Raw genomic sequence first — 14857 nt, 5'->3', positions numbered from 1 at the left:
AATTATTTTTGGTAAATTATTAATAAAAAATAATTTTAATTCTATCCACCAAACCACTTTACGGAAAATCTAAAAAACCTTTACAAATTTCCGTAACATTTCTATAATTTTCCGTAAATTAATTATTTTTTGTTAAATTATTAGTAAAATAATAATTTTAATTATATCCAACAAACCACTTTACGAAAATTAACACTAATTTACGGAAAATCTATAAAACCTTTACTAATTTCCGTAACATTTGTAAAATTCTACGGAAATTAATTATTTTTGGTAAATTATTAATAAAAATAATTTTAATTCTATCCACCAAACCACTTTACGAAAATTGACACTAATTTACGGAAAATCTATAAAACCTTTACAAATTTCCGTAACATTTGTAAAATTCTACGGAAATTAATTATTTTTGGTAAATTATTAATAAAAATAATTTTAATTCTATCCATCAAACCACTTTACGAAAATTGACACTACTTTACGGAAAATCTATAAAACCTTTACAAATTTCCGTAACATTTGTATAATTCTACGGAAATTAATTATTTTTGGTAAATTATTAATAAAAAATAATTTTAATTCTATCTACCAAACAACTTTACGTAAATAGACACTACTTTACGGAAAATCTATAAAACCTTTACAAATTTTTGTAACATTTCTATAATTTTACGTAAATTAATTATTTTTTGTTAAATTATTAATAAAAAATAATTTTAATTCTATCCACCAAACCACTTTACGAAAATTAACACTACTTTACGGAAAATCTATAAAATCTTTACAAATTTCCGTAACATTTCTATAATTTTCCGTAAATTAATTATTTTTTGTTAAACTATTAATAAAAAAATAATTTTAATTATATCCAACAAACCACTTTACGAAAATTAACACTAATTTACGGAAAATCTATAAAACCTTTACAAATTTCCATAACATTTGTAAAATTCTACGGAAATTAATTATTTTTGGTAAATTATTAATAAAAATAATTTTAATTCTATCCACCAAACCACTTTACGAAAATTGACACTACTTTACGGAAAATCTATAAAACCTTTACAAATTTCCGTAACATTTGTATAATTCTACGGAAATTAATTATTAATAAAAAAATAATTTTAATTCTATCCACCAAACCACTTTACGAAAATTTTCCGTAAATTATCTATTTTTTGTTAAATTATTAGTAAAATAATAATTTTAATTATATCCAACAAACCACTTTACGAAAATTAACACTAATTTACGGAAAATCTATAAAACCTTTACAAATTTCCGTAACATTTGTAAAATTCTACGGAAATTAATTATTTTTGGTAAATTATTAATAAAAATAATTTTAATTCTATCCACCAAACCACTTTACGAAAATTGACACTAATTTACGGAAAATCTATAAAACCTTTACAAATTTCCGTAACATTTGTAAAATTCTACGGAAATTAATTATTTTTGGTAAATTATTAATAAAAATAATTTTAATTCTATCCACCAAACCACTTTACGAAAATTGACACTACTTTACGGAAAATCTATAAAACCTTTACAAATTTCCGTAACATTTGTAAAATTCTACGGAAATTAATTATTTTTGGTAAATTATTAATAAAAATAATTTTAATTCTATCCACCAAACAACTTTACGTAAATAGACACTACTTTACGGAAAATCTATAAAACCTTTACAAATTTCTGTAACATTTCTATAATTTTACGTAAATTAATTATTTTTTGTTAAATTATTAATAAAAAATAATTTTAATTCTATCCACCAAATCACTTTACGAAAATTGACACTACTTTACGGAAAATCTATAAAACTTTTACAAATTTTCGTAACATTTGTATAATTTTACGTAAATTAATTATTTTTTGTTAAATTATTAATAAAAAATAGTTTTAATTCTATCCACCAAACCACTTTACGAAAATTAACACTACTTTACGGAAAATCTATAAAACCTTTACAAATTTCCGTAACATTTGTATAATTTTACGTAAATTAATTATTTTTTGTTAAATTATTAAAAAAATAATTTTAATTATATCCACCAAACCAGTTTACGGAAAATCTATAAAACCTTTATAAATTTTCGTAACATTTGTATAATTCTACGGAAATTAATTATTTTTGGTAAATTATTAATAAAAAATAATTTTAATTCTATCCACCAAACAACTTTACGTAAATTGACACTACTTTACGGAAAATCTATAAAACCTTTACAAATTTCTGTAACATTTCTATAATTTTATGTTACTTAATCCCCCCATTTTACTATCGGAAAAGTGTTGTTATTGATGCCGTTTCTACTGTTACCGACGGTTTTCTAGAGCGTCGGGGTAATGTTTTTTTTTATTAGCGACACTTTTCTACGCGCGGTTTTAACCGCCTCTATGTACGATTTTCAAACACATACAAAAAGAGTTACGACTGAAAATCTGTCAGTGATCCACCGCTAAATATTTTTGTCGGTAAATTCCATAATGCAATTGCACTAATTTTTTGGGCAGAAAAAGGTTATAAACATAATCATTTCATTAAAAAAAATATGAGTACAATTAGGCTCATCTTAGCACCAATATTTGCAAAATTAAAAGTACAATTAACAAAATCCAAAATAACATAACTAACGTGACTAAAGTTTTAATAATATGTTAAAAAATGTCAACATAATTAGAAATCAATCTCATATTGTTTGTTTACCACGAATGAATTTTTGCTAAAATCGAGGCTTTGATCTTGCTGTATTAATGCTTCTGTTGCTTACCAACGATTGAACACCTTTGACAAGTTCTTCCTTGACCATGAACAAGACAGCAGAAGCAAGAATGCTTTGTACTATTTTCGTGCTCATGCCTTTGTAAAAACCATAGAATCCTTCGTAATGAATCATCTTGAGGATAGCATCTAGTATCATCTTACTCGGAGGCAGCAAATCAAGAGGATTTTTGGCTTTGGGCTTTGGTGCCTCTGCCTCTTCCTCATCAGCTTCTTTGGCCTTTGGTGGCTCTTTCTCCTTCTTGGCTTCTTTCTTTGGTTCATCCTTAGGCTTCGATTTTGCAGGTTCTTTTACATGGGCATGTTTCTTTTCAATAGGAGGAACTGAATCAGTCTGCTTGACATTGCCAATAATCTTTTTGAAATTTGGTTGATTAACCATGGTCCAAAAGTATCTCTCAACATGAGGGAACTCTGACGTAAAGCTCTTTGTCATGGAGCGAGTGAAGCCCAAATAGAGATTGCAAGTCACAATGATGTCAGCCAAGGACACCGAATGCCCAACCAAGTAGGTGGTAGATTCAAGATGAGTGTTTAGAGCACCCAATCATCTCTTCAGTGCAGCAATTGTAGCTTCCTCAATCTTCATATGCAAAGTTTAAAATTTAAGATATCCTCACAAGAATACAACAATTTCGACATGATAAAAAGCATATCCAACTATAAGGGCATGGGTGATTGTGCAATTGTATAATTCAATCATTGACCAATTAACAAGTGAACAAAACTGTAAAATGTTATCAACAAGACATTCCTCACAATTCTATATTCATGAATGAACCAAAGTGCATATTTAAGTGCAGAATGAAAAGAAAATTGAAAATTTTCATTCGCTTTAAGATATCATGAATGTGATATATGCCAGAATAGGGACAACCCTGCAGGATGTGATCAGTTGAAACGCAACATGCAGTATCAAACACAATGCCAAAGGCTTACGTGTGAATGGGAACACTAAAAAATAAACAGAACTGAATAAAAAGAGATAACTCACTGGAGGAAGATATGGGCCATAACCCATTCTGGGTTTCAACCATCCCAAAATATTGGCATCAATCTCCAGAGATGAAAAATCAATCCACTGCTCAATGTGGGCCTAAAGACACAAGCATACAAATATAAGATAGGAAAATAAAACAAGGAGATATACAAATTAAAGCACAAGGCTAATAGCACAAACGTTTTAAACAAGAGGTCTTACATAATCAATAGGAGATGCACCAAAAGAGGGTTGTCAGCCTTCAAGCGAGCAACTGCATTAACAAAATAAATCACTCAAGTCCTTCAAAAAAAAGGAGAGTATGCAGATAGGAAATCAAGTACCTGAGCTTCTCAAGTGGAGAACATCCTAAATTGATATTACACACTGGACAGCTATCGTACTCCTCGTCATTTATCTTCTTATATATGCACTTTCTTCAAACTGATTTCAAATTAAAGAGACAAAATATCAGATGTTTTTATTTTATATATGCACAAAGGGTTAATCTTTCATCAAATTAGTCCATAAATGACAAGCATTTGATCATGCAAGCCCAAATTGACAAAGACCTTGAACAAACTTGGAACTTAACTGAAATTACAAAGTAACAAACTTGGAAGTTACAAAGCTGAAAGGGGAGACAATATTCATTTATACACTCTGCAGATAAAGCAACCATGATATACATGAACCTTTTTTTCTTCTTTATGGGGGTGGGCGAAGGATATTTTCAGAGTATTGATTGCTAATTTGAGCATCATTAGGAGTCTTAGATTAATTGCTCCCCCTTGCAAGTGAATTTGATCATTATCTTTAATACGTGACTCATGGTTGATTGTTAGTACTTATAATGCTTCTCATTAGACTCTAAGCTTAAAGTCTATGGAGGTCGGCATTTTGACTTTCGCGACCTCCTTTACGAAAATGTAGATCATAGTTCATTTTGGTGTAATGTTTTTTCAGCACCGAATGATAAATTAATTTTCTCCCAAATTTATGAAAAATAGGAACCTTTTGTTACTGTTGGGGATGTCATTTCCCTACAAAAATACTGCCTATATCAGCTCTATCTGTCTCATTTGGTTATTATTTATCATTATTGTTCGGTAGTCTAGCAATTTCAGTGATGAGCCATCACAACTAATTGATGAAGTATTTATTAGAAAGTTATCTCATTGTTTATTTATCCTCTTCTTTTCTACACATATTTGTTTCCTTTTTTTTACACTGAATTGGCTATCTGGATATTTAGTGCAGTAAATTAAAAAAATATTGGTTTTGATGGTTAGTGGGCCTAATATGTTATTGAGAAACCTTTATGTGTCGTTTGAACAAACTTGGAGCTTAACTCAAATTACAAAGTAACAAACTTGGAAGTTACAAAGCTGAAAGGGGAGACAATATTCATTTATACACTCTGCAGATAAAGCAACCATGATATACATTTAACAATCATAACCCCAATACACACAGAACAATTCGAACTAAAAGTTCAATCACTAAGCCCATGAACTTAACTGAAATTAGAAAAGAAAAAAGAGAATTGATAAAGAGTGGAGTTGTATACATTCAACATAGACAACTAACAAACCAAGAATCTAGCAAATTCACTAACCTGAAAGCAGCACCAAGCAAGATTGAGCAAACTAACAAGCCAAAGAGTCCCATAATCAGCGATCATTATATACGATCTTCCATGAGACAACTTAGTAACGCTCTTCTTAGCCTGAAAAGCCAAGTACGATATAAACACGCAAGAGAAGCCAAAATGAGAATCATGTTATGAAAGAACACGTGACACTCAAAGAGCCAATTAAACGATCCGGAGCCATGAAAGATTCCCTCTTTCAGAGTAAAATTAGGGCTTCTAAAGCCCTATTTTCTTGTAGTGTATGTTATCAATTACAACTTAAAGCCATGAAGAAAAAATTGATGATAATAAAATCAACTACAGCTTAAAGCCCTGAAAACTGACTGTATTCAAACACTTTTAAGGATGACGAGTATGACAATTTTCATACCATAACTACAAACATAATCAGTAGACAATCTATCACAAATACAGTGACGGATATGAACTGAAAAATCACAATGTGGAAGCAGAAATTAAAAATTGAGCATACCTAGCAGTGAGTAATCCAAATTTGTGAGACTTTAGAAAAGGAAGTAAACAACAAGCCATTGACCAGCAATTCAGTCGTCCATAGTTATGACTGAAAGTGAGAGGTTTGCACGGATCTGAAACTCCTGGATCTGCATATCTGTTTGGGCATATCTGTTTGGTCTCTTCCTAAGATCGGTTCAGAGTTCAAACAAATGAGAAAGGAAAAGAACCTGCTGAGTGAACTGCGAGCTTACCAGAGAACGGAGCCGCGAACATACCGTCTAAAACCAGAGCAGCGAAATGGAGAAACTGAAAGCAACTGGAACAGACGGTAGCCAGTAAACACGTACAGAGGTCTAAGAGATGAGTTATAACGTGTCTTTATATTATTGGTTTAAGAAAACAAAGTATAGATACTTTGTTTTTAAACCAAGTGAGGATAGCGGGCACTTTTTTTTTTATTTTTATAAATATAAACATTTCTTTAATACGTGATTTGGTCAAATGTAACAAATAATATGAAATGAGCATTGGATCAAAATCAATGGTTGAGATTTTGCATCCACTTAGGGTTTGGATTGTTACTGATACCATTAAGAACAACCTCTTATATATATATATATATATATATAGCAAACAGAGGGATTAGTATCCCATTCTCCTTGATCAAACATTGAACTTACAGCCCGTGCAAAGCAATGAGTACCCTAAGCCTATATTGATTAGTGGCCATAATGTGAAAATGGATAAAGTTCAGTGGCCATGGGTGTAATTTATCCATTTTGTAAACGTTAAACTTAAATTCGTATTATTTTGTAAACGTTAAGCCTATATTGGTGCTATTTTGTACGTGAGGCCTAAATTGATGCTATATTGTAAACGTTAAGCCTAAATTGATATTAGGTTGTAAACGTTAAGCCTATATTAGTGTTATTTTAAACGTTGAGCCTAAATTGGTACTTACCCAAAACCCTTAGACCTATTTTGGTACCTTATCCTTTTTTATAAATTCATGGCATTAATTGTGCCGCCTTTGGATTTTCCAGATTAATGCTAAGGATAAACATCTTCATTTGTTATGATCAAGTTTATGCCTTTGGAAAATGATTTTTTTTGGATTACAATAAAACGCTTTCATTATGTTTTCAAATCGTATCGTAATTTATTTTTGAATAATTACAATGCACTTTTAGCAAAATGATTATTGTAACTGAAACAAAATACTGTAAATTTTGAGCTCAGTGGGAACCGAACAATCGACATGAGCTTACAATACGTAACGTAACATAATTCGTTAACTTACCGTAACGTAATATTTAGAATCTCGATTGTTTAACAATAGAACCACATACATCCTTTAAAATAAAAATTATTATACGTTTATCATTATTTGAAATAAAACTTTGTAATTTTATAGTTTGATTATTTATTTCCAGTTAAAAATATAGTACTAGTATGAATTTATTAAAACATGATTGAGTAGTGATGTAAGGACAAAATTATCAACAAAATAAACAGATTCTGTAAAGGGAGAAAGGATCCGACGAATGACTAACAAGACTTAGTCTCTATATATTCCGAATTCGAAATATTAATAGAAAGAAAATTTAGAAAAATAAACAGATTTTCTCAATTCTCAATTACTTATTTGGAAAAAAATAAAAATAAATAAATTCCCAAAACCACAAAAATCCTATGAGAATGAGTTTCTCCAAACTTTATGGCAACTGTTTTAGATAAAAACACATACAGCTGAAATAACTCAACTAAGGCTCATTTCTTCTAAACCAAATAAGGAGGAATTTTTTTGTAAAATACATCGAGATATGTCAGTGTCTAGTTACATTATTTTAGATGAATCATGTATGTAGACAAATGCTCAAATACTGTAGTAAAAGGAGGATTGCAAAATTTAATTCGTTTACCATTTATATATGGTTAGATACATTTTCCAAATGAATCGAATCGAGCAGGTCTGGCCTATATAGATGGAGCATCAAATTCATAAGCAAGCAAAAGAAGGTTTTACAAACAAATCTAAATGGCAAACATAAGTTTATTTGGTTTGGTTTTGATATTCTGCATCACAACCTCACCAGTATTCTGCGAATACTACTCTCCAACTCTTCCATACAAATCTGAACAAGAGAAAATCACCAACCTCCATTTTTTCTTCCATGACACACACAGCGGCAATACCCTAGTGCCGTCTTGGTAGCCCGTCCTAACGCCACCGACAGCCAGCCCAGAACAACATTTGGCGACCTTTACGCTGTGGATAATCCTCTAACTGCCGGTCCTGAAATCACCTCTGAACTGATCGGAAATGCACAAGGGCTTTATGTATCATCAGATCAAGATTCGTTGTCCCTAGTACCACTAACAAGGAAAAGAACTAATTAGATGATGATGCTTTCTATGGTTACTTTGTTTTTTACAAAGTACCATTACTTGGTGTGTTTTCACCATTAGATGATGGAGCATAAAATTAATCTAATAGTGAAAACACACAAAGTAAGACTTACTTTGTAAAAAACAAAGTAAGCATATCCTTTACCCTAATTGTCTCAATGACAACTTAAATGTTTTTATTGGCAAATATATATATATATATATATATATATATATATTACTTTATCCATTTCATATTATTTATCCATTTCATATTATTTGTCATAGATAGAAAAGATTTTTTGTTTCTTATTATTCGGTTTAAATTTTTAGTGGAATTTTTTTTTCTAATTTTACTCTTATTAATAAGTTTACCATTAATTACTTTTTTATAATTTTAATTTTTTAAGGTATAAAAACGGATGTAATTTAACGAATGTTACGAAAAATGAGTATTATTAACAACAAGAGATAGATCGTATTTTATTCTATTTTTTTTTGTAACTATAAACATTTCTTTAATATGTGATTTGATCAAATGTAACAAATATTATGAAATGAGCATTGGATCAAAATCAATGGTTGAGATTTTGCATCCATTTAGGGTCTGGATGGTTACTGATACCATTAAAAACAACCTCTTATATATATATATATATATATATATAGCAAACAGAGGGATTAGTATCCCATTCTCCTTGATCAAACATTGAACTTACAGCCCGTGCAAAGCAATGAGTACCCTAAGCCTATATTGATTAGTGGCCATAATGTGAAAATGGATAAAGTTCAGTGGCCATGGGTGTAATTTATCCATTTTGTAAACGTTAAACTTAAATTCGTATTATTTTGTAAACGTTAAGCCTATATTGGTGCTATTTTGTACGTGAGGCCTAAATTGATACTATATTGTAAACGTTAAGCCTAAATTGATATTAGGTTGTAAACGTTAAGCCTATATTAGTGTTATTTTAAACGTTGAGCCTAAATTGGTACTTACCCAAAACCCTTAGACCTATTTTGATACCTTATCCTTTTTTATAAATTCATGGCATTAATTGTGCCGCCTTTGGATTTTCCAGATTAATGCTAAGGATAAACATCTTCATTTGTTATGATCAAGTTTATGCCTTTGGAAAATGATTTTTTTTGGATTACAATAAAACGCTTTCATTATGTTTTCAAATCGTATCGTAATTTATTTTTGAATAATTACAATTCTCTTTTAGCAAAATGTTTATTGTAATTGAAACAGAATACTGTAAATTTTGAGCTCGACAACAGTGGGAACCGAACAATCAACATGAGCTTACAATATGTAACGTAACATAATTCGTTAACTTACCGTAACGTAATATTTAGAATCTCGATTGTTTAACAATAGAACCACATACATCCTTTAAAATAAAAATTATTATACGTTTATCATTATTTGAAATAAAACTTTGTAATTTTATAGTTTGATTATTTATTTCCAGTTAAAAATATAGTACTAGTATGATTTTGTTAAAACATGATTGAGTAGTGATGTAAGGACAAAATTATCAACAAAATAAACAGATTCTGTAAAGGGAGAAAGGATCCGACGAATGACTAACAAGACTTAGTCTCTATATATTCCGAATTCGAAATATTAATAGAAAGAAAATTTAGAAAAATAAACAGATTTTCTCAATTCTCAATTACTTATTTGGAAAAAAATAAAAATAAATAAATTCCCAAAACCACAAAAATCTTATGAGAATGAGTTTCTCCAAACTTTATGGCAACTGTTTTAGATAAAAACACATACAGCTGAAATAACTCAACTAAGGCTCATTTCTTCTAAACCAAATAAGGAGGAAATTTTTTTGTAAAATACATCGAGATATGTCAGTGTCTAGTTACATTATTTTAGATGAATCATGTATGTAGACAAATGCTCAAATACTGTAGTAAAAGGAGGATTGCAAAATTTAATTCGTTTACCATTTATATATGGTTAGATACATTTTCCAAATGAATCGAATCGAGCAGGTCTGGCCTATACAGATGGAGCATCAAATTCATAAGCAAGCAAAAGAAGGTTTTACAAACAAATCTAAATGGCAAACATAAGTTTATTTGGTCTGGTTTTGATATTCTGCATCACAACCTCACCAGTATTCTGCGAATACTACTCTCCAACTCTTCCATACAAATCTGAACAAGAGAAAATCACCAACCTCCATTTTTTCTTCCATGACACACACAGCGGCAATAACCCTAGTGCCGTCTTGGTAGCCCGTCCTAACGCCACCGACAGCCAGCCCAGAACAACATTTGGCGACGTTTACGCTGTGGACAATCCTCTAACTGCCGGTCCTGAAATCACCTCTGAACTGATCGGAAATGCACAAGGGCTTTATGTATCATCAGATCAAGATTCGTTGTCCCTAGTATTATATGTGGATTTTGGATTCGTAAAAGGAGAGTTTAATGGAAGCTCTCTTAGTGTGCTGTCGAGGAATCCGGTGTTGGAGACGGAACGTGAGCTTGCAATTGTGGGAGGGAAAGGGAAGTTTAGATTAGCTAAAGGATTTGCTCATCTTAAGACTTATTTTGTGAATGCTACTTCTGGTGATGCTATTGTTGAGTATAATGTCACTGTTGTTCATTACTAGTAATTAACTTGTTTTGTTTTTGGGATTTTTCTTCAATAAAATCATTATGTGTGTTCGGGATAATTAGTTTGATCAAATTGTTGTGAATTGTAGTATTTTTATTGGATGATTTCTCTCAAACTAGTTCTCACATGAATAAAGTTTTTGGCTTTGAGCCTGTTGGAAAATCCTCCAACACTAGCTTATCACCACTAACACGGAAAAGAACTAATTAGATGATGATGCTTTCTATGGTTACTTTGTTTTTTACAAAGTATCATTACTTGGTGTGTTTTCACCTTTAGATGATGGAGCATAAATTAATCTAATAGTGAAAACACACAAAGTAAGACTTACTTTGTAAAAAACAAAGTAAGCATAGCCTTTACCCTAATTGTCTCAATGACAACTTAAATGTTTTTATTGGCAAATATATATATATATATATATATATATATATATATATATATATATATATATATATTACTTTATCCATTTCATATTATTTGTCATAGATAGAAAAGATTTTTTGTTTCTTATTATTCGGTTTAAATTTTTAATGGAATTTTTTTTTTCTAATTTTACTCTTATTAATAAGTTTACCATTAATTACTTTTTTATAATTTTAAGTTTTTAAGGTATAAAAACTGATGTAATTTAACGAATGTTACGGAAAATGAGTATTATTAACAACAAGAGATAGATCGTATTTTATTCTATTTTTTTTGTAAATATAAACATTTCTTTAATTTGTGATTTGGTCAAATGTAACAAATAATATGAAATGAGCATTGGATCAAAATCAATGGTTGAGATTTTGCATCCATTTAGGGTCTGGATGGTTACTGATACCATTAAGAACCACCCCTTATATATATATATATAGCAAACAGAGGGATTAGTATCCCATTGTCCTTGATCAAACATTGAACTTACAGCCCGTGCAAAGCAATGAGTACCCTAAGCCTATATTGATCAGTGGCCATAATTTGAAAATGGATAAAGTTCAGTGGCCATGGGTGTAATTTATCCATTTTGTAAACGTTAAACTTAAATTCGTATTATTTTGTAAACGTTAAGCCTATATTGGTGCTATTTTGTACGTGAGGCCTAAATTGATGCTATATTGTAAACGTTAAGCCTAAATTGATATTAGGTTGTAAACGTTAAGCCTATATTAGTGTTATTTTAAACGTTGAGCCTAAATTGGTACTTACCCAAAAACCTTAGACCTATTTTGGCACCTCATCCTTTTTTATAAATTCATGGCATTAATTGTGCCGCCTTTGGATTTTCCAAATTAATGCTAAGGATAAACATATTCATTTGTTATGATCAAGTTTATGCCTTTGGAAAATGATTTTTTTTTTGGATTACAATAAAACGCTTTCATTATGTTTTCAAATCGTATCGTAATTTATTTTTGAATAATTACAATGCACTTTTAGCAAAATGATTATTGTAACTGAAACAAAATACTGTAAATTTTGAGCTCAGTGGGAACCGAACAATCGACATGAGCTTACAATACGTAACGTAACATAATTCGTTAACTTACCGTAACGTAATATTTAGAATCTCGATTGTTTAACAATAAAACCACATACATCCTTTAAAATAAAAATTATTATACGTTTATCATTATTTGAAATAAAACTTTGTAATTTTATAGTTTGATTATTTATTTCCAGTTAAAAATATAGTACTAGTATGATTTTGTTAAAACATGATTGAGTAGTGATGTAAGGACAAAATTATCAACAAAATAAACAGATTCTGTAAAGGGAGAAAGGATCCGACGAATGACTAACAAGACTTAGTCTCTATATATTCCGAATTCGAAATATTAATAGAAAGAAAATTTAGAAAAATAAACAGATTTTCTCAATTCTCAATTACTTATTTGGAAAAAAATAAAAATAAATAAATTTCCAAAACCACAAAAATCCTATGAGAATGAGTTTCACCAAACTTTATGGCAACTGTTTTAGATAAAAACACATACAGGTGAAATAACTCAACTAAGGCTCATTTCTTCTAAACCAAATAAGGAGGAAATTTTTTGTAAAATACATCGAGATATGTCAGTGTCTAGTTACATTATTTTAGATGAATCATGTATGTAGACAAATGCTCAAATACTGTAGTAAACAGAGGATTGCAAAATTTAATTCGTTTACCATTTATATATGGTCAGATACATTTTCCAAATGAATCGAATCGAGCAGGTCTGGCCTATATAGATGGAGCATCAAATTCATAAGCAACCAAAAGAAGGTTTTACAAACAAATCTAAATGGCAATCATAAGTTTATTTGGTCTGGTTTTGATATTCTACATCACAACCTCACCAGTATTCTGTGAATACTACTCTCCAACTCTTCCATACAAATCTGAACAAGAGAAAATCACCAACCTCCATTTTTTCTTCCATGACACACACAGCGGCAATAACCCTAGTGCCATCTTGGTAGCCCGTCCTAACGCCACCGACAGCCAGCCCAGAACAACATTTGGCGACGTTTACGCTGTGGATAATCCTCTAACTGCCGGTCCTGAAATCACCTCTGAACTGATCGGAAATGCACAAGGGCTTTATGTATCATCAGATCAAGATTCGTTGTCCCTAGTATTATATGTGGATTTTGGATTCGTAAAAGGAGAGTTTAATGGAAGCTCTCCGGTGTTGGAGACGGAAGGTGAGCTTGCAATTGTGGGAGGGAAAGGGAAGTTTAGATTAGCTAAAGGATTTGCTCATCTTAAGACTTATTTTGTAAATGCTACTTCTGGTGATGCTATTGTTGAGTATAATGTCACTGTTGTTCATTACTAGTAATTAACTTGTTTTGTTTTTGGGATTTTTCTTCAATAAAATCATTATGTGTGTTCGGGATAATTAGTTTGATCAAATTGTTGTGAATTGTAGTATTTTTATTGGATGATTTCTCTCAAACTAGTTCTCACATGAATAAAGTTTTTGGCTTTGAGCCTGTTGGAAAATCCTCCAACACTAGCTTATCACCACTAACACGGAAAAGAACTAATTAGATGATGATGTTTTCTATGGTTACTTTGTTTTTTACAAAGTACCATTACTCTTACTTTGTAAAAAACAAAGTAAGCATAGCCTTTACCCTAATTGTCTCAATGACAACTTAAATGTTTTTATTGGCAAAAAAAAAAAAAAAATATATATATATATATATATATATATATTACTTTATCCATTTCATATTATTTATCCATTTCATATTATTTGTCATAGATAGAAAAGATTTTTTGTTTCTTATTATTCGGTTTAAATTTTTAATGGATTTTTTTTCTAATTTTACTCTTATTAATAAGTTTACCATTAATTACTTTTTTATAATTTTAAGTTTTTAAGGTATAAAAACTGATGTAATTTAACGACTGTTACGGAAAATGAGTATTATTAACAACAAGAGATAGATCGTATTTTATTCTATTTTTTTTTGTAAATATAAACATTTCTTTAATATGTGATTTGGTCAAATGTAACAAATAATATGAGATGAGCATTGGATCAAAATCAATGGTTGAGATTTTGCATCCATTTAGGGTCTGGATGGTTACTGATACCATTAAGAACAACCCCTTATTTATATATATATATATATATATATATATATATATATATATATATATATATAGCAAACAGAGGGATTAGTATCCCATTGTCATTGATCAAACATTGAACTTACAGCCCGTGCAAAGCAATGAGTACCCTAAGCCTATATTGATCAGTGGCCATAATTTGAAAATGGATAAAGTTCAGTGGCCATGGGTGTAATTTATCCATTTTGTAAACGTTAAACCTATATTGGTGCTATTTTGTACGTGAGGCCTAAATTGATGCTATATTGTAAACGTTAAGCCTAAATTGATATTAGGTTGTAAACGTTAAGCCTATATTAGTGTTATTTTAAACGTTAAATTCATGGCATTAATTG

The 14857-nt window shown here is 30.1% G+C and overlaps 2 protein-coding genes and 1 pseudogene across 2 annotated transcripts; 2 read left to right on the top strand and 1 right to left on the bottom strand.

Moving 5' to 3' along the window:
- Positions 1 to 2519: 2519 nt before the first annotated feature.
- Positions 2520 to 8006, bottom strand: LOC136222649 (elongation factor 1-gamma-like; annotated as a pseudogene).
- A 2343-nt stretch (positions 8007 to 10349) lies between these two features.
- LOC136222648 (dirigent protein 4-like) lies at positions 10350 to 10907 on the top strand. Its single transcript, XM_066010384.1, has one exon. The coding sequence runs from the start codon at positions 10350 to 10352 to the stop codon at positions 10905 to 10907; it is 558 nt and encodes a 185-aa protein (XP_065866456.1).
- A 2272-nt stretch (positions 10908 to 13179) lies between these two features.
- LOC136224865 (dirigent protein 4-like) lies at positions 13180 to 13772 on the top strand. Its single transcript, XM_066013295.1, has one exon. The coding sequence runs from the start codon at positions 13183 to 13185 to the stop codon at positions 13717 to 13719; it is 537 nt and encodes a 178-aa protein (XP_065869367.1). The 5' UTR covers positions 13180 to 13182; the 3' UTR covers positions 13720 to 13772.
- Positions 13773 to 14857: the final 1085 nt, after the last annotated feature.

The sequence above is a fragment of the Euphorbia lathyris genome, chromosome 3, assembly GCF_963576675.1.
Source record: "Euphorbia lathyris chromosome 3, ddEupLath1.1, whole genome shotgun sequence".
NCBI classification, from domain to species: domain Eukaryota; kingdom Viridiplantae; phylum Streptophyta; class Magnoliopsida; order Malpighiales; family Euphorbiaceae; genus Euphorbia; species Euphorbia lathyris.
The sequence above is the reverse complement of the archived record's forward strand: the minus strand, read 5'-3'. Positions and strand labels throughout refer to the sequence as shown.

Coding starts and splice junctions, on each gene's coding strand:
- LOC136222648 (XM_066010384.1), top strand. CDS start 10,350: ATGGCAAACATAAGTTTATTTGGTCTGGTTTTGATATTCTGCATCACA.
- LOC136224865 (XM_066013295.1), top strand. CDS start 13,183: ATGGCAATCATAAGTTTATTTGGTCTGGTTTTGATATTCTACATCACA.